General features: G+C 41.9%; 1 protein-coding gene across 1 annotated transcript in view; it reads left to right on the forward strand.

Annotated features, from left to right (window-relative positions):
* TMEM123 (transmembrane protein 123) overlaps window positions 1–23,698 on the forward strand; it is a 36,439-nt gene that overhangs the window by 4,883 nt on the left and 7,858 nt on the right. The window contains exons 2-4 of the mRNA XM_020795993.3: window positions 6,897–6,953; window positions 17,502–17,750; window positions 22,402–22,555. Of these exons, the coding sequence (XP_020651652.1) occupies window positions 6,897–6,953; window positions 17,502–17,750; window positions 22,402–22,555 (460 nt within the window). The remainder of the gene's footprint in view (window positions 1–6,896; window positions 6,954–17,501; window positions 17,751–22,401; window positions 22,556–23,698) is intronic.

Consider the following 23,698-nt stretch of genomic DNA (forward strand, 5'->3'; position numbering starts at 1 on the left):
GCCATTTTCGCTGCCTGTATAGCGAGGAATCTGTCCCTAAACACGGTGGGGAGCCATTTTAATTACCCAGTGGCCATTTTGAAACTGCCGATCAGCTGTTAGAAAAACATCGTTTTGCAAAGAATCGGTTCCCAAAGCAGGGAACCGATCATCGCAAAGCGAAATTCCGCATTTAGACCATCGTTTTGCGATCGCAGAAAGATCGTCGTAAAGCGGATTCATCATAATACGGGGCAATCGTTAAGCGAGGCACCACTGTACTTTGCTTAGCTCCATCTTAGAGCCTTTGTTATGAAGTGTCCCCTGTCATTCAGGGAACATGCAAAATTGTCTGATCTCCAGAGTGGTCACTGGGTGCTAGACTGGCCCCTGGGAAATTTGCCTTCCCATATCAAAATCTCTTGTCCTTGTTTTTCAGAAAAGCAAACTGGCTAGAAAATATTGGTCAAATGCTGTGAGAAAACAGTGCAGGGTTTGCATTATCTCTGTCACAGCAATAAGTCAACCTCCCTTGTGCCTTGAAGGAAATTGTATAAATGTAACGTGGAGAGGAATGGAGTATATAGCTGAGGTTTATTCTTAGCAAAACAGCAGCAGAATTGCCCTGTATTATCCTACAATGTTTACAACAGAAAATATGTTAATTCTGCAGTAATAAAACTTGCTGGAAATAAACACTAGTTGCATAGCTGTAAGAGAGTTTATTTATTGCCTTAAACCCAAGGCCTACGTTAGACTTTATGGTAAACACCACCATTCTGTTTCTAAGGGGACATGTCATGTTAGTCTGTTGCAACAGAAACAGCAAAGAATGGCAGAGGGAAAAGTTCCACTGCATTAATGGAACTTTGCCCGTCTCAATCTAGGACATTTACTTCATTCCTGAGATCATGAGGTTTCACATTTCACCCATCAGTCCTACATCAATAGATAGTAATATGGAGCAGACGTGACCAGACACAGAAATGCTGTAGTTTCTTTTGGCTATTAAATTTGTACCCTACTTCTTTTCTGCTGAAGGAAGACCCTGAAGATGGATAACAAAAAACACAAAACAAAAAAACAAAAAAAAAAATAAAGGCAAGACTTGATTAAAAGACAATGCAAATATCAATCAACTGGAAACACAGTTAAAAACTGAAGAAAAGATAGAGCAGCACCCAAACAGTTAAATTCTTTTCAGCAACAGATTTACTTAAAAGGCAAATATCTGCCTACATAAAAAGAGAGACTGTCAGACCTACTTTGAAAGCGTCCCAAAGTCTGAGAACAACCACTGAGAGGGCCCTTGTGAACGAGGATGGTTTTAATCAAGTCTGATCTCCCCTTTGAAGAAATAATGGCTAAACTATAACTATCATGTCTTTGGTACTTCATAAGAATATAGGGTGGATAAAAATCAATTTTTTAAAAAAATCAGATTGATTTAAATTTAAAAAAATAAAAAAACTTAAATAATTATTTTTTTGAAAAAAAATTCAATTGTGGCCTAAATTGTGATTTTAAACAATTTGGTTTATATCAAGTCCAACCTGTAAGAATACAAGACTCGTTGGAAAAGACAGTTAGATGTTGTTGTTGTTAGGCATCCTTCAGTCTTGAGAGACTATGGTAACGTGCTCTGAATGGAGGACTTGGAACAGCATTTAGTGTGGCTGAGAAGCCCAATCGAGCAAAAGCTTATAACCGGTAACTGCAGCTTCCCATGTTATTTCGATTTTGTAAGCTTCAATGTCCTCTCCAGAGCACAAAGCCTGGATAAAATAATATGGAGGATAGGCTGTTACCCAAGCAGCAAATCCCCCCTCTCCATGTTGCTGAAATAGTCCAATGGAAAGGCAAGAGCCAATACAAATAGTTCCAGTGATATCGCAGGAGTTGCCAGAGCATTACGAACCGCCTCTGGGACTTGGGGTCTGGATTTTGCCTCAAGATTAACTCCTGAAGCCATCAGTGGATATGGCCACAAGGCAGTGGAGGTTTGAAATCAGAGTTTTCCTTTTCCTAGATGGGCTGCCTTCCTAGGCTGATGAGCCCCGGCCTGCTTCCTAAGAGTGCGGAGATAAGAAACATAGGCCTCCAGCTGCCAGACCTTGTCGTCCAAGAGGACCACCAGCTGACACTTTGAGCGTTTCTAGCCAGGGACCTCATTTGGCAAGAAAACAAATATGCCACAGGTGTCACAAGTGCGACAGATCCTGTGCTCACCGTCTTGAGCGCAAGGAAAAGACAGTAATCCTGAAGTAATGTTGAAGGCAGCAGGAAAAGAGAAAGACCGAATAAGAGATGCATTAACGCGAATAAGGAAGTCACAGACTTGCATATGCAAGAACTGAACAAGTCTATTAACAATAGGAGCTTTGGGACTCATTCATTCCTGGGCTCATAATGAACTAGAAACATTGGCATTTCTTACATTTTTCTCATAAGTCTTGTCTCTCTCACATTGTCTCTGTGAAACATCAACCTATAGCTAAACCAAATCCGTCTTCTCCTTGCTCCCCATTGTAAGCACTTTCAAACTGAAAATTAAAATGGATGAACAGAGCTTAGTTAATGTTGTATTTTTTAAAAAAAGAGAGAGATACTACAGTGGTTACGCCGGCATTTATGGGAATTCAGAGGAGTGATCTTGTTTTGTAGAAATGAAAGACAGAAGAGGATAGCAAGATTTGGGTGCTCGTGTTGTTTCAACGAGGGATGCTAGTAAAAGACATCATGCATGTGGAACTGAGAAAGACTACAGATCTATAAATAAATACTCAAGGGGACTTCCTTCTGAGTAGATCTGCAGAGAAGTGTACTCATCATATGTAAACCTAGCCTGTCTCTCGACCCCAGATCAGCAAGAAACAATCTCAATTTCTTCTCTCTAAATAGAAGGGCATTTTCTACCTTTCTGTTGTAATCCCTGTTACCTGTTGTGTTGTTTGCCTGTCTCTTATAACACTGGTAGCATTTGGATTTTGTCTTATGAAGCCTTAACATTTTCAGGAGATGGGTGATTAGTAATCTCCTGAAAAGGACAAAAGCTCATCTCACAGCCATAAATATTCCCAAACAAACTGCACCAGAGCACAGAGTGCTGTCCTCTGAAGATGCCGGCCACAGAGACTGGCGAAATGTTGGGAAAAACAACCTTCAGAACACGGCCAAAGAGCCTGAAAAAACCAGAACAACCATTAGATCCCAGCCGTGAAAGCCTTGGCGAATACAATGTTTATATTTGCCTACTTGCATATGCTTTCGTTGTGATCTGGCCATCCTAGGGTTACGATTTCAATGATGGCAGCTGACTTGAGTATTACTAGGCAATTGAGAAAGTAACATTTGTAAATTTTTGGAAACTCTTTGGATGTCAAGAATCCTCCTTTGCAACATAGTGACAGTTTTGTATCACAGGAGTTGGAAATGGCCCTCCAGATATTGCTAGACTTCATCTCTTCTCACCCCTAGCTATCAGAACCAATGGTCGAGAATGATGAGGATGTGGTCCTGGAAGGCCACACTTTCCCCGCTTTTGTTGGATAGAGAAAGAAAGATCCGTGTATAGAGAAGCAGAAGCAAACTTACTAGAGAGCTGAGCAAAGTTGGTCCTCCAGATGCTGTGGGATTGCAGTTCCCATGAGTCCTAGCCATTTGGCAGAGTCAATGGAGAGGAATGATGGATGTTGCAATCCAACAATATCTGAAGGGCTATAGTTTTCTCACTCTAGTAATAAGAATAATGTGTCTTAAAAATCAATTCTGATTTATGACAACATTTTTCAGGGTTTTCCAGGTAGAGAATACTAAAGAAATGGTTTACCATTCTTTTCTTCTGGGGGTGCCCTGGGACTGTTCAGCTTAACCAATGTCACACAGGCTGGCTTTTCTCCTGGGAAGCACAGTGGGGAATTGAACTCACAAACTCTCGCTCTGCAGCCAGATACCTAAGTCACTGAGCTATCCAGCCAGATACTATAGAGCACTGGTTCCTTAACCTTGGGTTACTCAGGAGTTTTGGACTGCAACTCCCAGAAGCCTTCACCACCAACTGTGCTGGCTGGGGTTTCTGGGAGTTGCAGTTCAAAAACATCCGAGTAACAAAGGTTAAGAACCACTGATCTAGAGTACGGAAAACAAAATTGTTCAGAAAAGTGAGTTATAACCATTAGCTTTTTGAGGTTCAATCATTGCAAGTTGTCCCTTGGCAACAGTGTAAATATAAGATGAGTTCCCCTTACTGAATGCTCCCCTCCCTCATAACTTTGCAAGAGAAACTTAGGGGCCATATCAATTTTTATTACTTTTAAATACTTGATTTGCTTCAAGGAACAAAAAGCTGTTGGAACTGCTTTTTAAAAAAAGTTTGGTTTGGTTTCAGAGATTCCTGAGTGGAAGGAAGGCAGGAAGGAAGTGATAGCGAGAGATTTTCTGAATGCCATAAAAATTGCCAAAGACACCTGAAGAATCTAAGAGGTATTTCAGTTAGAGTGAGTTAGAAACTGTGCTTTAGGGCCTTTCAATTTCTAGGTGCCCCATAGCAGTGAGATATTGATCTTTTGTTGATAAAGATTTTGGGATAAAGATACAAATCACATAGAGACAAAATGGCTTTGTGTACCTGCAAGATGTTATGGAAGTGGCAGAGGGAGCAAAATGTGGGCCCAGATTGCTAGTTTCAAATGATAACTTCAGAATGTAGAAGGAGACTTGACTGAGGTGTGTGAACTTCGTATGTTTTGGCAAGTCCCTGTTGAATGTTTGCCTGTGTGTGTTGGGACAGAAGTCACCAAACTTCTGTCAAGAGAAGCTAGCAAATTTTGGTGGTAGCCCAGGATCCAGCTAGGTGGGTGGGGTCCATCTCATCACTGCAAGATGAGGGCTGCCATCTGCCCATCCACGTGGAACATTGGGTGCAGACGGGCAGTTCTGTTTTCTTTACTTTTACTGGCTTCATGTGGGGTGGAATGGAGAATCATGGCCTTTCTTTTCTTCAGAACACAAAGCACTTACCAGTAGGGCCAGTGATGCAAAGACTGTACATAAAATCCAAGACTCAACAGTAGGAGAAAGGGGATGGGTAGGCAGTGCAGAGCCAAATAGGGCCAAGAAAGCAGGGTAGATAAAAATCAATGATTTTTTTTAAAAATCATGTTGATTTAAATAAAAACCAGCACTGAAAAATATAACCTGCAAAAGGTCAACGAACTATACCCAGCCACAAGGACCAGTGATTACTGCATACAAAAGACGAGCTAATGACACCCATCAGTCACAGTGACAGATAATCTCTTCCCCTTATCACAACACCCATCAGTCACAGTGACAGATAATCTCTTCCCCTTATCACAAAAACATGCTGATCACCATAATCACCCAATCTCCTGAAAAGGACAAAAGCGGTTCCCACAGCTATAAATACTCAACTATCCAAACAAACTGCACCAGAGCCCAGACAGTGTTCTGACTCCTGTCCTCTGAAGATGCCGGCCACAGAGACTGGTGAAACATTAGGAAGACCAACCTTCAGAACACAGCCAAAGAGCCCGAAAAACCCACAGCAACCATCAGATCCCAGCCGTGAAAGCCTTTGAGAATACAAAATTTGTAGATCTTGCAGGAGACACGTGTGTGGTTCAGACAGAATTTGATAAACCATTGTTTATTGGAAAGAGGACAAAGCTTGTGCCTAGACTTAGAAAAACAATTCAAGTTTGGGGAGTGTGTGACACTCCAGGAATGCTGCTTCTGGCATTCCTCATCATTGGCTATGCTGGTTTAGGTCTTATGGGGAGGTACAGTCGAGCAACAACATATATTCATTGCCCCTGGTTTCTTGATCATTAACAAATCAGGGTATAAAACATAGATCTTGTCTGATATCACTGGAAACTGTGCTTTAGGATAAAAATCAGGATAATTTTCAGGGGTGCAAGAAGAGTTTGATGGCCCCAAAGATATACTTGGTCTGATAAACTATGATTTATTGAACTAAAGTTTGACAGCTGAACCAGGCTGTACTCACAGAGCCTCGATGAAGCAGGGAAATCTCACTGAGGTCTCTAGTCTCCTAAGTTTCATAAGATTTCATCATGAGAATGAAAGATCCATCAAATAGGATTCCAAATATATCTTCCTAAGGCAACTGTTGCATGAATTAGACCTATCCCATTCTTTGATAATCACAGGCATTGCATATATCAGTGTGAATGTCTCCTATGTGCATCATATATAATTAGAATCTGGGTGGGTGGGTTGATGGAGGGAGGGAGGGAGCAACGCAAAACAAAAGAAACCACCAGAATGCCATTCGAGCACGTACAAGATTTCTTCGAATAAGTTTTCAGGGGCTGCAGTCCACAAAAGTTAATTCCAAATAAAGGTGCCACAAGAAACTTTGTTGTTTATGCAAGTATACTCATGTTTAGTCTCACTGGTTTTAGTGGGATTAACATGCTCCCTATGGGCTGTGCAACTGCTTAGGTGACATTCCTCAATTACTGGCAGGTAGTTGGAAATGAAGTATATGGATCCTACCTGGTGCTAGCCTCCTTTACTGTGGGGGTGGAGGAGACAGGCAGACACCCATCAATCTTGGAAGGCCATACATAATGCTCAAGCTGTACAAGTATGTGTTGCTATTCTTAAAACTTTTATGAACTGCTGGATAGCTCAGTGATTTAGGCATCTGGCTGTGGAACCACTAGTTGGGAGTTCGATTCCCTGCTGTAACTCTTTGACAGGTGCTGGACTCAATTATCCATAGGGCCCCTTTCAGCTCTGTAGTTCTAAGATGATTATTATTAGCTTCCATGGTGACCAAAAGTTATTGAGATTACTCAAACTTGTGGTGCATAAAGTTTAAATAATGCAGATATTTATCAGTATGTGTGTGTTTTTTTTTGTTTCAGCAAGAGCTGATGATAAGAATACCAACATCACCAATCCTTCAAATTCTGTAGCACCAGGTAAGTCTCTGTATAGCTTCTCCTTCCACCACTATCATGTACCAACATCCAGCCCTGCTCTCCTTAATAATCTCTTTTCCAAGCTAAAAAGGCCCCCAATGATGTAACCTTTCATCTCAGATGAGTTGTGCCAGCTTCTTTAATCATTTCATTGGCCCTTCTTTGCCCCACTCCAGGTTCACAACCTTTTTTAAAGGGTTTGTATACAAATTGAATTGGGGATTGCAGTGGTTAAATGAGAGAGTCTTTAGTCTTTAATCTATTAAGAGCATCTCTAATCTAGTTCTAGACATCTTTCTGACTGAATATGGAGTATTTCTACATTATAGGTTGAACAGATTAATATCACTTGGACTGCTGTTACTTACAAACTACGAAATCCTGCTATTTCTAATTCGATGAGCTGCTTTGGATTTCTGCTGTAGTTTAGGGGAGTGTGTGTGAACTCTCCAGTAAAACATTTGGAGTATGAAATGGAAAATTTCAGGAATACTGTAGGTTGGAGCCATAATAGTCTAATATCTGCTATTGTTGTGAAATGTAGATACATTGGTAGTTAAGATTTTGATGTATTGTAGAAATGAGCTGAGACTACACATGAACAGGAGATGATGTTAAGAAAAGAATTATTTGCAGCTGCATTCTGCTGCCTTTCCCAAGGCATAATTTTGAAATTGAGAAATAATTTATTGAAAGAGAAAGTGGGTCATGGTGATCAATTCTAAAAGTTGCTTTATAACTTTAGGAAACAACAGTTGTCAACCCTCCCAACTTTTAATGGTATCACTGGCTGAAATCGTAATGATCCCATGTAATCATACAGTGTGCATTGCTGGGATCTGTATGCCTATAACCAGAGATAGATGTCACCATAGTTATTTCTAAGGATGGATGCTTGTTTACAAAATGTAAGAGCTCGCTCAGAGAGAGGGAGAGGACTGAATTTGTGACTAAATATGGCCCATGCTGTACTTTCCCCCCCTTTCCCCCTTTCTTCTGCCTAGAGTGGTCTTAACCGACTAGATAGACGGGATATAAATAAAATAAATAATTAATAAATAAATAAAAATTCCCCAAAGTACAAATGGGTAGGAAGGGACAAACCAGGCTGTTCCTGAATAAGAAGGCATCCTGGAAGCAGCACAGTGTTAATTTGTCCAAAGACCCTCAGACTCCAGAAGCAGCAAGAAAGAAATGCACTCTTCCAAACTGAAGTAAAATCCATGTATCTCGCTGCAAAAGAGACCTGCAGAGTGGTCTTGCACATCTCATTGAGGAAGAGGACTTTGAAAGTTGAAAGGCAGGAACTCTGAGACAATTGTGAGTCCCAGCACCTCTTCTTTTTAGTTGCTGCCTGCTGGGTGTTTTGACATTCCCTCCCCAACTGCTTCCTCAAAGGCAGGAAGGGAGGTGAACAGAAGTGCAGTGGGTGAAAGACACTCTCTTTGGCACATTACTGCCTGGCCTCTATTTCCTTTTCATTCCATCTTCCATGACATAAGAAACAGAGGAAGGAGCAGGCCAGGCTGCTGGGGGTTGCGGAGGGGGGGGCAAGGTCTTTTCTTCCCTCATGCAACCTGGATTTGTTTTATATTACTACCTTCTGAGGTAGCAGACTTAAGTTTAAGATGTTGTTAAATCAAATTGATTTACATTTTTAAGGGTGTGTTTGTGTGTGTCTGTGTTTAAGCCCGCAATGAGGACGTTTTGTTTTCTGCTTTTGTTTCTTGTGATCACCCATGATAACAGGGTGACCTGGCTTTGGCAGTAAAGTGTGGGTTCTGTGCATCTGGGGGTGCCAAACCCCCACAGCAGGTTTGGCACCCCATGCATTTGGCCCCAGATGTTTTAGGAGCTGGGCAAGATTTCCAGCAAATTACCACTGGAGGGTGGGAACATTGGCATAGGAGGAGTTGGTTGTTAATAGTTGTTTTTCTGCCCACCAAAGCCCTCACAGTGATGCACAGTAGAATGTAGTAGAGCACTTGCTTAAAAAAAAAGCAAGGGTGGGTGAAATATTCTCATTTGACTGGCACTGGAAGCTCAGCTGAGTTAGAACCAAATTAACTTCTCTTTGGAAGAGAGAGTCGTGCAATTGAGGTTCTGCTATAGAGAGAGCCTGCTCTCCTGTCATCACCACAGTAACCTCTGGGGTGGTGAGATTTCTAGCAGAGTTCCTGCCGAAGATCCCAAACACCAGATGGACTTGATGTGGGATATGTCTTGCCTCCTTGTCTTTCAGGCCAGGGCTTTGTAGATCAACCCCAGAGCCTTGAAATCAATGTGTGGGTATTTAGGTTTTCGCTTTCTTTGTTTTGTTCTTGTTGTTGTTTCCCTTTCATGGTTAGATTCAGGCTTCTGTTGTTTCCATTCATTTTCTCCCTGCCACTTAGCTACAATTTTCTTGAAAAAGTGCCTTGGATTGTAATGGAAACAGTGCTTGCAGGGCCAAATTCTTAGGACTTTCAAATGACAGGAATGGTGATATCAGCCATTCTGCCCCACCCTCAGCTTCCTTCTTTGTTGTGATGTTAACTATAATCCATGTAGTGACTGGGGGAGAATGGACTTTCCTAGGAGCAATATATAGCCACACACCCTCTCTGTTACAATGCAGAATGTTTGAAGGGATTGAATAGGCAGCTAAGAGCCTTAAGCTTTATAGAAGACCCACTCCTGGACGAACCAAAAACTGCTAAAACTTATTTGTACATGCAAAACCGAAGTAAGAACCCACATTTAGGGGCCAGCCTTATAGAGGAGGAGTGTTGACTTTGGTCAGCAACTGCATGGCAAAATTTGTCTGCAACACCAATGTTCAGGTGTCATATGACCCGTATTTTGGTGGTCCTCCAGCTGATTAGCCACTAACTGGTCTGCTTCTGTCTTCTGCATTATTATACTCGAGTTTCAAAATCTTTCAAAGCACTGAAATTGAAAATCCATATCAGGGTTATACTTTCATTTGGTCAGCTAATAATATACTAGAACATATTCAGGCTTTCAAATTCTTTAAATCCCATCATCGGGCAGGATATTGCTTTAAAAGAAGGAGGCTGTGGACTAGGAAGGAAGAAGGGCTGAAGAGGTGTAGAAGTCAAGTCTATAGAGAATTTTAAAATGGCACAGAGAATCAGGGCACAGGGTTTTGCAGATATCCAGGGTTGGTTCTGTCAAGTTACTTCTGGGAAGAAGAAATAAAGGTTAGTTGATTCCCCTTTTATTAAATCTACTTTCCTTTCAAACTTAGCAGAGTTTGGACTGCTCTCTGAATGAGAAACCTAAGGAAACACTCTCCAGTTCTAATAGTGCTTGGTGACACTTCTTTCATTGGCCATCTTGTTCAGATATTGTACAAACATGCTACATGTATACCTCTTGTATCCCCACAGCAACCCCCTCTTGAGATACATGATGCTGAGAGAGAAAGGGTGATTGACCCAAGAGCACTGTTAATTTCATGGTTGAGTGAATCCAACTCTGATCACTGCACCATCACATTGGCTTTCTTAAAACAAAATAAAAAAAACCACAAACACAACACCTCCAAATAATGACTTTATTCCTTCCCCATGCCTTGGGGTGTGTGGGTGGCCTCCTTTCACAGTTCCTCTTCCTGTATTTCAAGGTCACTAGAACTATGAAAGCAAGCCTCCATTTTTGGAAAGGCTCTGCCTAAAACTTTTTGTTAAATGCTGTATGCATAGCTATTTAGGCCCTTCCTCCTTGGTGCCACCTGTTTCGAGAGGAAAAATCCACTCTGCACTGTCAGTTACCTGCACTCATGAATCAGCTGGAAGAGGTGGGTGAGAATTAACTTGAGGATCTATAAAAATTCTCCAGATTTCGCAAGGTGTTTTTCTTTTTTGAGACCGATGCTTCGCAAGACTTTTTTTTAGACCAATGCTTCGCAAGACTTTTTTTTTTTTAGACCGATGCATAGGAAACCTTGCAAGACGATTTTTTCACAAGACGACAATTTTCGCAGAACGAATTAACATCATCTTGCGAGGCACCACTATATATGAATATATATATTTGTCTATCTATTCTTCTCTTCTCATGAGAAGACTCCCTGGGAAAGACCCTGATATTGGGAAAGTGTGAAGGCAAGAGGAGAAGGGGACAAAAGAGGACGAGATGGTTGGACAGTGTCATCGAAGCTACCAACAGAATTTGACCAAACTCCAGGAGGCACTGGAAGACAGAAGGGCCTGGCGTGCTTTGGTCCATGGGGTCACAAAGAGTCAGAAACGACTTGACAACTAAACAACAACAACATCTACTGTATCTATTTTTGATTCCCAACAAATATTTATAATCATTTTTAGAGATATGCATGAACCTTGTTTTGGATGTTTGTGCCTGTTTGGTCCCTTGCCTTGGCTCCCTGGACTGTGACCCACTGGCCAATTGGAGTGTGTTCCTCTCCTCCTCAGCAGGAACATGGGTTTGCTTATCCTGTCTCCTTGTCTGAGTGGGCAATCAGCCTAGGAGCAGGGCAGGGAAACCCACATTCCTGCCGGGGACTGGCAGAATATCTGAAGAGGAGCACATGCTGGCTGGTGAGTGGGGAAATCCAGCCAAGGGTTTGAAGAAAAGGGTACACACATGTGCTTATGATCCAGCACAGAACCTCCAATCTGAGGTTCGTGCCCATCTCTAACGATTCTCCTGACTGGAAAACGTTTATTTTGCTGTTTTTTGTCCAAATATACACCTGCAATTTTAACATTTGGGTCAGGAACAAAGGCACTGAGGGGGAAATAAAGAGGGAAAAGCAGTATAATGTTTCGTCGTGGATTAATTATCTGCTTGGAAAGAGCCGCAGTTGGGCATTGGGCCATGTGCAAGTCCCAGCAAGATTTGCTGCAGGTTGCGAGTCAGCTTTCCTGCCCTGACAAACCACAAGATGCCATTCATTTCATTATTCCCCCATTTTTCTCTTCTGTCTTTGAGAACAGCAGTGAACTCCGAATGCAGTGCAAATGTTTTTCAGCAGTCCAGCAGTTTTAATTTATGTTGCGTTTAAAAGGAGTGTTGTTGATTCATGGTCCTGCTCTTTTTAAAAATCTTTGTTCTGTTCAGTGATGAAAGTTCATGTATTTTGTTGTAAATAATTCTGAATTGGAAGTTTAAACTTTTCATTCTAATGATTTAGAGTGTGATTTGTGCTGTTCTTAGGCACCGCACCCATGCCATAAAAATGTTCAGTATGAAAATGGCCAGTTGTATCCCTTCAAGACCGTAGGAGGAATGACTGATCATGTAAAGAATGCTGGAGAAGGACCCTTTTCAGTCCCAAAATAGTATTTTAGGGACAAGATTCGAGGTCATAAACACAGGACCTGGCATTGTAAACATGGGTAGAGGGGGCGCACTTTGCTTTGTCATTATTTTCTTCAGTGTTAGACTAATTCTGTTGCATGTAGGCTCTACACACGAGCAAGAGCCCAAATTTCCTGGGGTTCCTGAATCTTCGTGAATTCATAGAGCTTCCAAATTGAAACTGTCTTTCATTCTTGCATGCCATTCCATTCACAGGTCTGTTTCATGGTGATGAGATAAATTGGTCTGAATAGATCAGTTGTGGAGTAGAGTTAGCAGCGTGACTTCTATGGCTTTAATTTTCTCTCTTTTTTAAAAAAAGTACTGAAGTAATGCATTAAGTAAAGCCGATTTTGATGTTTAAGGAACACTGTCCTCTCTTGGAAGGTCTGTTTATCAACATTTTTTAAAATCTGGCATGTAGATGTATTTTATGTCTTTCTGTGTTTCATACATGCTTCAAAAAGGAACTAAGCTTCCTAATTGCTACAAGGTGAGTAGATCCATGAAAGAATCCAATGACTCTTAAGCCTTAATTAATGATATGTTTTTTGTAAGTATGCATTTGAACGCCACTGTATGACAACAGAGGTGGAAGGAACTTGTTTGGAGATGTCTGTAATTTTGTTTCTAAACCCACAGCTGACATGTTTACAAGCTGACAGAGACAGCTGCTTTCTACAACTTCCTTTAAAGTGTTGTTTTAAAAGCCAGTTGTTGTAACTAGAGCTGCTTTTGCAACAGACTTGTTAGTTTTGATGCCATAATTTCAACAATATTCATTTTTCTTCCCAGAAGTAAAGATTTACTAAAATGTAGCTTTTTCCAAGTGTTAAACAAAATTGCTCTAATAAAAGGAGCATGCTGACAGCTGCTGGTATTCCTCTGTTCCCGCATGACAAGTGGGAAAAGCAAGTGGCCCCTCCCTGAAGCCCAGGAGTAGCCAGTTCTGCGCTAAATTCACTAATGACCTAGCTCAGTATCAGGCAGTTTCAGTAGTGTTATCTGCAATGTGCAACTATATCGGTCTGATACCACTTTTAATTGTCAGGACTTTGTTCTAATGCATCTTGGGATTTGTGAGATCCTTTGAGGAGTGAGATTCTTAAAGCCTTCTTCCTTTGGACTCCCCAGGGGTTTGAGAAGGGGCCCTTAGAACAGATTTTCTTCCAGCTACCACCGCCCCATCTTAATCTTCTACTCTTCCTGTTGCCCAAATCTGCCATTGCTCTGTTCATCTGATACCTTCTCCAAAAACGTCCCACCACTAGCTTTCTGCCTGATTCCAAATCCACTATATATAGTCCTTCCCCAGGCTCCATCCTTGCTAGGGCAGAGGAGAGAAGGGACGGCTTTGGGATTTGTAGTTACTTTTTGAAGTAACTTTTCTGCTCTGCCAAAACCTTTGTTCTTTCCTCTCCAGCACGTATAGGTCTTGTCCTCCTTCAAGGGAGGGACTGTGTCCTCTTAAACATGTTTGCCCTCCAGTTGTTTGGACTAACCTCGAATTCTCAGGGGATGCTGTTGCTGTCATTTTCTTGAACTTCCTCCTGAGAACCAGCTTTTCTATGAAGGCTCCAGCTTGGTCCCTCACAGATCCCATGCACTGGTCCAGTCCTCCCAGTTTGTTGCCCCCAAGCTGCTCCAGGCTACAGCCTCCATAATACTTACTCAATGGAACTACTGGTTACAGCTGATGGGAACTGCAATCCAAAACACCTGGAGAGCATTAGATTTTGGAAGACGACCTTGCTGTATATGACCCGCTAATTTAGCCTAAGCCTGTGCAGATAGCTTCTCTTCCCATCACTGGCTCTCTGTTTTTTTTTTGTTCCCTTGTGTCACATTTCGGGTTGCAAGCTCCTCAAGGCCAAGATGTGTCTCTTTGCTTTCTGTGAAATATTGTGTTCAGTGCCAGTGTAGATGAATCATATTTTCTCCCCTTCTTCAGCCAATGAAGAATTCGTTATAATGATCCAAATTACCATGGCATAACAGTAGAAGATTTAAGAGGTGCCACTTCTTTTCCTGCCCTACATGTGGCCCTGCTGGACTGTCAGTAAGGAGAATGGCTGCTTAATCCTGCCTAGTGGACTCTGAGCTAAGAAAGCTAAATTAATTGGGCTCTTCATTTGCAAGACCTCCTAGTGGCCTTTTGAAAAAGGAAAGCTAGTGATGGCTCTTGATGGGCAGGAAAGCTGCTGTTGCTCACCTTCACTGTTTCTATGAATCTATTTGTGTGTTCCCCCCCCCATCTTATGTCCCTTCCAAAGGCTATTTCCTGAATCTGTTCATGAAAATGCACACCCATGATTCTCCTTTTACCTCTGTCCTGCTTTCCCTGTTTGTACAGTCTTCCTGATCTTGACAAAACCTGTCTTCCAATCCCTTTTTTAGCCTCAGGCCACTCATGTCTCATCATGTTGCCTATGAATCAGTTTCTGTTGCCTATGAAACAGCATTCACCAGTATGTTAAGGCTAGCAACCATTCACCCGGATGAAGCCAGGTGATGATTTGCCAAATGGTAACTTGCCACAGAGTTCCTGTAACTATTGACGTGACTGGGTCAGTGCACATGGCAGAACGGAGTGAAAGAGAAAGAGAACTGAGTTGTTAGAATTGACCCTGTTACTTCTGGCTGTACAAACCAGGACTTGTACTTTGGGGGATGTGTTCTATATTTTAAAAACCTTCCCCTGTGTAGGAAAGGTAGCCAAATGTGGTGTAGTGGATGGAGTGATGACTAGGACTCTGGAGACCAGGGTTCAAATCCCCACTTGGCCATGGAAACTCATAAAATAACTCCTTAATTATCTCCCTTAACCTTGAAAGCCCCATTTGAGTCACTGTATGTTGGTTCTGACCTGATAGCACATAAGTAACTACCTACCGTATGTTTCCGTGTAAAATATGCCCCCACATATAAGATGCCGCCCCACTTTTCTAACCCAGAATTTGTTTCTTCTCAAGAAAGTGGAGGGGGAGAAAGCACTTTCCTCACAAGAAAGCACTTTCTTCTGAGGAAAGTGCTTTCTCCCTTCACTTTCCTCTTAAGAAAGCACTTTCTTCTGAGGAAAGTGCTTTCCACCTGCACTTTCCTCTCAAGAAAGCACTTTCTTCTGAGGAAAGTACTTTCCCCCTCCACTTTCCTCACAAGAAAGCACTTTATTGCAAGGAAAGTGCTTTCCCCCTCTACTTTCTTTGGAAGAAAGTGCTTTCCCCTTCCACTTTCCTCACAAGAAAGTGCTTTCTTGTGAGGAAAATGGAGGGGGAAAGCACTTTCTTGCGTGGAAAGTGAAGGGGGAAAGCAGGAATCATCAAAGCGCTTTGATTCCTGCTTCCCCCCCCACTTTCTTCTGAAGAAAGAGGAGGGAGAAAGCACTTTCCTCACAAGAAAGCACTTTCTTCTGAAGAAAGTGCTTTTCCCCTCCACTTTCTTCGCAAAAATTGGAGTGGGAAAGGAGGAATAAAAGCACTTTGATGATTCCTCCTTTCCCCCTCCCCCTCACTTCTGTTTATAAGGCAACTCAAATTTTTTAATCTAAATATTTTAGAGAAAAGTATCATCTTATACACGGAAAAATACGGTAAGTAGAATATTTTAAAAATTGAATCATGTATTTGATGTGAGTCTGAGCCCCTCTTTTGACATAGCTGTATCTTCTCCTTGGAGAAAATGTAACAGCAGCCCTAATGCATGTCTGTGTCTTCCATCTTTTTAGCAGAGGCCAAGTTTCAATTGCCAAGGTTAAAAAGAAAGAATGGAATGTGGTTTCACAAGTTCTGTTTGACACTGATATTTTCTCATCATTTAGGCTCCTTATAATAAGCATTGCATTGTAATCAGCAGTTTGAGATGCCGATGAAACAGGGTGGATAAGGATATGAATTCATAATAATGGGAAATGAGGCTTTAAGATGCGGAACAAATTCATTCAGATCATATTTTTTAAAATGCAATCTACTTAACTTATACTTCTTTAACTAATACATGAACCGAAGCAGGATTATCCTTCCTAGTTTTCTGAATTTTGAAATTAAGGAAAATTGTTTTGGCAATAATAACATAAAAGCTTGATCATACTGAAAATTTTTTCAAATATGTTTGTATTCAGTAATGTATGTATCTGAGTGTAGGCTTTTGAATGAAAATAATTTCTTTAAATGATATGGGAACAGAATGGAACCCACTTAATGTTGAAAAACGAGACGCTGAAGTTAATGAATTTGTCTTTGTCTCTTGAGTCCAGTAAAGAAGAGCATAATTACTCATGTGTTGTGCTAGATATTCTGATAAAAGTTATTGCTAATTATATTTAGCATTTGTAGGGTGATTAGAATGTTCACAGCACTTCACATACAGAATTTAGGCAAGAGGAAATTGTGGCTCTCCAGACATCGTTGAACTTGTTCCTGTTCTTAAGTACTGTCAAGTTGCTTTGACTGAAGGTAACCCTATGAATTCATGATCTCTTAAACCATCCATGTCTGGCCCAAGTCTTTACAAAATGAAAGCCATGGCTTCTTTTATTAAGTCAATCTATCTCATATTAGATTATCCTCTTTTCCTACTACATTCCACTGTTCCCAGCATTACTGCTGTCTTTTCAAGTGTGGATTCTCTTCCTCTGGTAACTCCATAGTATGATAGTCTCAATTTAGTCATTTTAACTTCTAGAGACAGTTCAGGCCTGATTTGATCTACAACCCTCTTATTTGAGGTTTGTGTAAAACATCTCATACAACACCACATATCGAATTAATTGATTGTTCCCAAGTCAGCTTTCTTCATTGGCCAGCCAATTACATATTAATTAGGAATACAATAGTGTGGTTCAGTGGTCCCCAGCCTTGGCCCTCCAGATGTTCTTGGACTTCAACTCCCAGAAATCCTGGCCAGCAGAGGTGGTGGTGGAGGCTTCTGAGAGCTGTAATCTAAGAACATCTGGAGGGCCAAGGTTGGACACCACTGACTGTGGATTATCTTAGCCTCTAGACACATCCCCTACTTTCTTCATAGCTGGCCTTCCAAGTCTCAATCTTCTTCTGTTTTCTAAGTGAATTTGGATTGATGATTATATAAAGTGCCTCAAAATCTTTACAGTCAGTTATTTAATTGAATTATTGTTATGGGGGAAAAAGATAAAATCCATGTTGTACAGTCTTTTTTGTATATATGTTCTGTTGTCATAAAACCGCAATTTCACCATGTTTGCAGGTGATCACAGTTCAGGAAGCAACAGTACTACTAACACCACACAAAAAGCAATGAACGTTACAGCCTCCACTGCTGTGACTTTTAACATCACAACCACTGTCAGACCTACAGCTACTGTCAATGTCACCACTGCTGCCAAGATCACAGTCCAGACTGCCACTACTAAAGCTGTGAAATCCACAACAGGCAAGCCTGCATCACCTAATGTGACAACTGCAACTCCCAAGCCAGTACGGCCTTCTCTGACAGGTATGTGTTGAACAATTGGACATCAGTGGTTATCATCCAGGAGACATCTGCTGTGTGCTGCCCAGTTTGAAATTTTAGTTTGGGATTGTTCTCCATTCTTAAAATTGGAAGGGTGAACTTTTTCCACTCTCGAAGGACTCTGAGCAGTTTTGTAAACTTTTAAAAGGCCAGAAGACTCCCCAGACTAGTGATGATAATAATAAGAGAATAAGATCAAAATATCAGAACAGGTTGTTCAAAACAGGTCTTCTTTTAATTTGGTCAGATTGTTTGACATGTCCTTGTCTGATGCAAGAGGTGATAAGTGCTTGAGAGAAGCATTTTGACTCCAGCTTCACCTGTGACCCCCCCCCATTTTAAATGAAGAATGGGAAGTATTTAATTAAAACTGCAGCGATGGGCACTTGGAATAAACAAAGATCTAAGACAGTGGTGTCCAACCTTGGCCCTCCTGATGTTCTTAGACTACAGCTCCCAGAAGCCTTCACCACCACCTCTGCTGGCCAGGATTTCTGGGAGTTGAAGTCCACTTAAATTCTAAGACATCTTAATCATGCTGGCAATGTGTTTCTGTGCATTATCTGTTACAATAATAATCTCAGGACTGCAAAGCTGGAAGGGACCCCAAGGGTCGAGTCCAGCCCTGGTCAAGGAGGCACAGTGGGGAATAAAACACACAACCTCTACCGAAACCACTGATCTATCCAGCAGTTTGTGTTAATCAACAGTAGCTTTGGCAGCACAGATACTAAAATTGGAATGATCGCGGGTTATGTTGATGTCTAGCATTTGTGTCCTACTTTGCACTTAAAAACAGGGTTTTCGGAAATCACCTAGTTGTCAAAAATAAATGTAAGGGGAAAATGTAATAATATGAACCAGTCAGAACTTGGAAACCTTATTTTATTTGGACTACAGATCCCAAAATCCACCAATCAGCATAGCCAGCAGCCCTCAAAAAAGTAACATTTCCAAGCTGTGCAAGCATTGATACACAAAACAACAAGTTATGATAAGAAACAGCATTATAGGAACTGCGCAGAAGCTTCTTTGCAAATGCAGCTTCTCACAGAACGTCAGAAGAGAAGACAGCAGCCTTGCTCTCTATAAGTATCTGGGTGCTAGTTTTTGAAACATCGATCTAGTTTGCAAAGCTCTGGGCATCGCAGTTCAAAAAAAGGCATTGACAAACTGGAACGTGTTTAGAAGAGGATGACAAAGGTGTTGAGCAGTCTGGAGGCCAAAGTTCTTAGGAAGAAAGGTTAACTGGGATAGGTATGTTTAGCCTGCAGAAGAAAAGATTAAGAGGTGATAGGAAAACTATTTTCAAATATTTGTAGGGCAGAGTTGTTCCTTGTCGCTCCGGGAGATAGGACCTGAGCCAGTAGGTCTGAATTACAAGGGAAAGATGTCAACTGAACATTAGGAACAACTTCCTGGCAGTGTGTGCTATGAGCTGTATAACCTGGTGTCATATGGTGGTGGAAGTTGTGTTTCCTTCAAATGGTTTGATTAGTAATTGGATGGCCATCTTTTAGGGATGCTGTAGCAGTAAATGAGCTACGAAGGAGCTACAAAGAGGTTCAAGTAGAGATTCTTTAGGATCCTTTCTAACTCTGGTTCTATGTCTGAAAGTTCTTTCGTATTTCTCCATTGGAGATCCAACTTAACGAGCCAGAAGGACAACTGAAGATACTGTAATCCCTAAGCTAGAGGAAGGCTATTGGTTACATTCTCCTACATTGGTGTTTTCCTTAGAACTTCAGGTTCTTTCCATCCCAGTTAGTGAATCTTGGTGAATTCCTATCAAAAGGAACTGAAACTTAGTTCTTACCCATCCCAACACCCCGCCCACAGAAATTGCCACAAATGAGAGAGGAAACTGATACTAGTTTGAATGGCCTCCCCAATGGGAAGAACTGTCATGACTAGACATAGAATATTTGTATCCTTGGGGATACAAATGCAAATATTGGTACCACAGATGCCTGAGAGGTCTAGTCCCTTCCCCCCCCAAACCAAACAGGTCTAATTACTGGTCACTATGGCTGGCGTCATTCTAGTTGCACCAATCTGGAAAACAGCCTGGCCAGCGCTTCCTGCCTCCCCACGCAGCCAATCACTCCAGCCAGAAAGTGGGATGAGGAGTCTCCCTGCTCTGCTGTTGAGTGGTTGGCTGTGTGGGGAGGCGGGGAAGTGCTGGTCCGGCTACTTCCACTATTGGCACGACGAGAAGCATGCCAGCCACTCACGCTGTGCAGCGATCAATAATTGGACCTGCCTGTTCAGGACAGTGGAGGAACTGGGCTTCCCAGGCACTTATGGTGCCGATATTCTTATTCGTATCCCTAGGGATATGAATATCCCATGTATAGTCATAACTGCCAAGTTGTATGTGCATTTTGAGGGACTAGTATAAGAACATAAGAAGAGCCCTGCTGGATCAGGCCAAGGGCCCATCTAGTCCAGCTTTCTGTATCTCACAGCAGCCCCACCAGATGCCTCTGGGAGCTTGCAAGACAACTAGAGACCTGTCTCCTGATACCCCTCCCCTACATCTGGCATTTGGGGGTACCATCCTTTTAAGCCTGGAGATTAGAAATCGCCACCATGGCTTGTAACCTGTGATAGACTTTTCCTCCAGAAATCCTTACAATCAGTTATTAAATTGAATTATTATTATGGAAAAAATAAAATCCATGTTGTCCACATTGTACAGTGTTTTTGGATATATGTTCTGTCCAATCCCCTTAAGGGCATCTAGGCCAGATGCCATCATCACTTCCTGTGACAAGGAGTTCCACAGGAGTAACAACATGCTGGGTGAAGAAATATTTTCTTTTGTCTGTTCTCACTCTCCCAATACTCAGTTGGACTGGATGTCTCCTGGTTCTGGTATTGAGTAAGAGGGAAAAGAACTTCCCTCTATCCACTTTATCCATCCCCTGAATAATTTTACATCTCAAACATGTTCCCCAGGTGCCTTTTCATTAGACTAAAGAGCCCCAAATGCCATAATCTTTCTTCATAAGGGAGGTGCCCCAGCCCAGTCATCATTTTAGTCACTCTCTTCTGTGCCTTTTCCAGTTCCACTATGTCTTTTTTGAGGTGCGGCAACCAGAACTGTACATAATACTCCAGATACGGCCTTACCAGCGTTTTGTGCAATGGTGTTATAATGTTGGCTTTTTAAATTTTCAATCCACTTTTTAATGATACCTAACATGGAATTAGCCTTCTTCACTGCTGCTGCTCACTAGGTTGACACTTTCATCGAGCTGGCCATCTGCACACCAAGATGTCTTTCCTGATGCGTCACGGACAGCTCAGTAATCAGTCTGTAACCTGGCAATGTATTTTGAACTGTTTCTGAGGATTTTGTCTGATATTTATTTATTCACTTAATTTGTATCCCGCTCCCATTAGTGTCAAGGTATTATTCTGTGCAGTTACAACATTTACAATAGAAAACAAGAGTAAAGGTAGAAACATTAAAAGCTGTAACAGTAACCCTAAAAATAGATGACACCGACTAATCATCCAGAGTGGATGGAGGAAATGGGGCGGGAGGAGAATGGGTCTGCTAGGGTTGGTGTGGAAAGCCTCCCTAAAAAGCAATATTTTTAATTGCTTCCTAAATGTGAACACTCCTCTGGAAGCTGGTTTTATAAAGTTGAAGCCACTGCAAAAAAGACCCTACCTCTTGTAAAGGATTTACAGTGATGCCTCGCATAACGGGCGCCCCGTTTAACGACGAATCTGCATAGCGACGATGTTTTTGCGATCGCTTTTGCGACCGCATAACGATGTTTCCTATGGGGGAACATTGCTTTGCGATGATCAGTAAGCTGTTTCACTTACCGATTTTCGCATAGCGATGTTTTTTCCCCAGCTGATTGGCGGTTCCAAAATGGCCGCCAAGTAAAACAAGGACGGATTCCTCGCTTACCGGGCAGCTAAAATGGCTGCGGTATGGAGGATTTTCACTTAAAAGGTAAGTTTTAAGCCCATAGGAACGCATTGAAGGGGTTTCAGTGCATTCCTATGGGCTTTTTAAGTTCGCATAGCGACAAATCCGTATAGCGACGATTTTTGCTGCACGGATTATCATCGCTATGCGGGGCACCACTGTATATAGGCCTCCCTCAGGATGGCCACCCAGAGGAGCTGGAACTGAGGTGATTTTATGGGTCAGGCAGAGGACATTAAGGAAAGACACTCTGGCAAGTAACATGGGCCTGAACTGTGGAGGGCTTTGTATATGAGTGTCAAAATGTGAGTGTCAGGTTCAAGGGGAGCCTCCACATAGAGGGCATTGCAGTAGTCGATCTGGGAGATGACCATGGCCTGTACCAAAGTCCCACTAGTAGGTTTTCAAAATGCCTTCCACTTGGTCTTCAAAATGCCTATCTCAAGTCCAGGAGATCTGCTACAAATCAGAGCAAAGACAAGCATGGGCAGCTTGGGTAGATCCAAGGGCCAATATCTTCCTTGCCAAAACTGAAACCATGGCTTGCTTTAAGACCAATCAGTTTAATCAGTTATAAGCCTTTTGCAAAAAGAAGCTAAGTAACGAGACTGGGTACAGGGAAGAGGACATGAAATGGTGGCAGGGACACATGAATGAATTTGTGTGCTTCGTGTTTTTTAGCTTCTCCCAAAGCTGCAGCAGCTCAAGCCTCATCATCGGGTTTCAGCGCTGGGAGTTTCTTGGGTGGCATCGTGTTGACGCTCGGACTCCTGGCCATTGGCTACGTCGGATGCAGAACCTACCATGCAAAAAGGGGTGTTCAATACCGAACCATGTAAGTTCTCTGTGTCTGTGGGGGGGGGGATGCTTATTTGTAGGAAACACAAGGCAGAGAATGTGTTCTTTTCCCGATTGTCATTTTTCACCACTTGAGCCAGATAGAACAATGGTCTTCCTTGGTAGAAAGCAGCTTATTGTGTTCCTACATTCTGTAAGTTCAAGAGTCCCCAAGGAAGGTTTACAGTGGCATGCAAGTACAGTGGTGCCTCGCTTAGCGATTGCCTCGTTTAACAATGTATTCGCTTAGCGATGAGGTTTTTGGAGCGATTTTCTGCTCCGTTTAGCGATGTTCCCTATGGGGAAATTTCGCATAGCGATGTTCAGGACCCTTGCCTCGCTTAGCGATGATAGTTTAGGTCCCCTGTTTCGCTTAGCGATGTTTCGTTTTCGCTAATTTAAAAGCGTCTTAAAATGTTCAAAAACTGTTTTAAATGCTTGGGATCGCTAGTGCACCTTGTAAAACCTTTGCAAACTTAATTTGGCTTTGTTCTGACTCTTCGTTAATTTTTGGAGAATTCCCCCCCCCATTGAAATGCACTGAACTGTCGGTTTGACAGCTGTCAAACCGACAGTTCAATGCATTTCAGTGGGGGAGAAAAAAATTCACCAAAAATTAACGAAGAGTCAGAACAAAGCCAAATTAAGTTTGCAAAGGTTTTACAAGGTGCACTAGCGATCCCAAGCATTTAAAACAGTTTTTGAACATTTTAAGACACTTTAAAAATAGCAAAAACTGACATCGCAAAACGTTTGGAATGCATTGAATAGGCTTCAATGCATTCCAATGGGGGAAACATTGTTTCACTTAGCGATGTTTCCTATGGCGATTTTCGCTTAAGGACGGTAATCTGTTCCCATTGGAACAGATTAACTGGTTTTCAATGCATTCCTATGGGAAATGGTGTTTCGCTTAGCGATGTTTTCCCATAGCGATGTTTTTTTGGGAACCAATTAACATCATTAAGCGAGGCACCACTGTATTCTTCCTTGTTATCTGTACAATCCGCTGTGCATTGTATAGATAACAATCCACTGTGCACAGAAGCTGTCACACTAGTGTGATGTAGTGGTTCTAGCATTAAAGTGGGACTTGGGAGATGCAGGTACAAATCCCTACTGAACCATAAAACTCACTGGA

This window comes from Pogona vitticeps, chromosome 3, assembly GCF_051106095.1.
Source record: "Pogona vitticeps strain Pit_001003342236 chromosome 3, PviZW2.1, whole genome shotgun sequence".
NCBI lineage: Eukaryota > Metazoa > Chordata > Lepidosauria > Squamata > Agamidae > Pogona > Pogona vitticeps.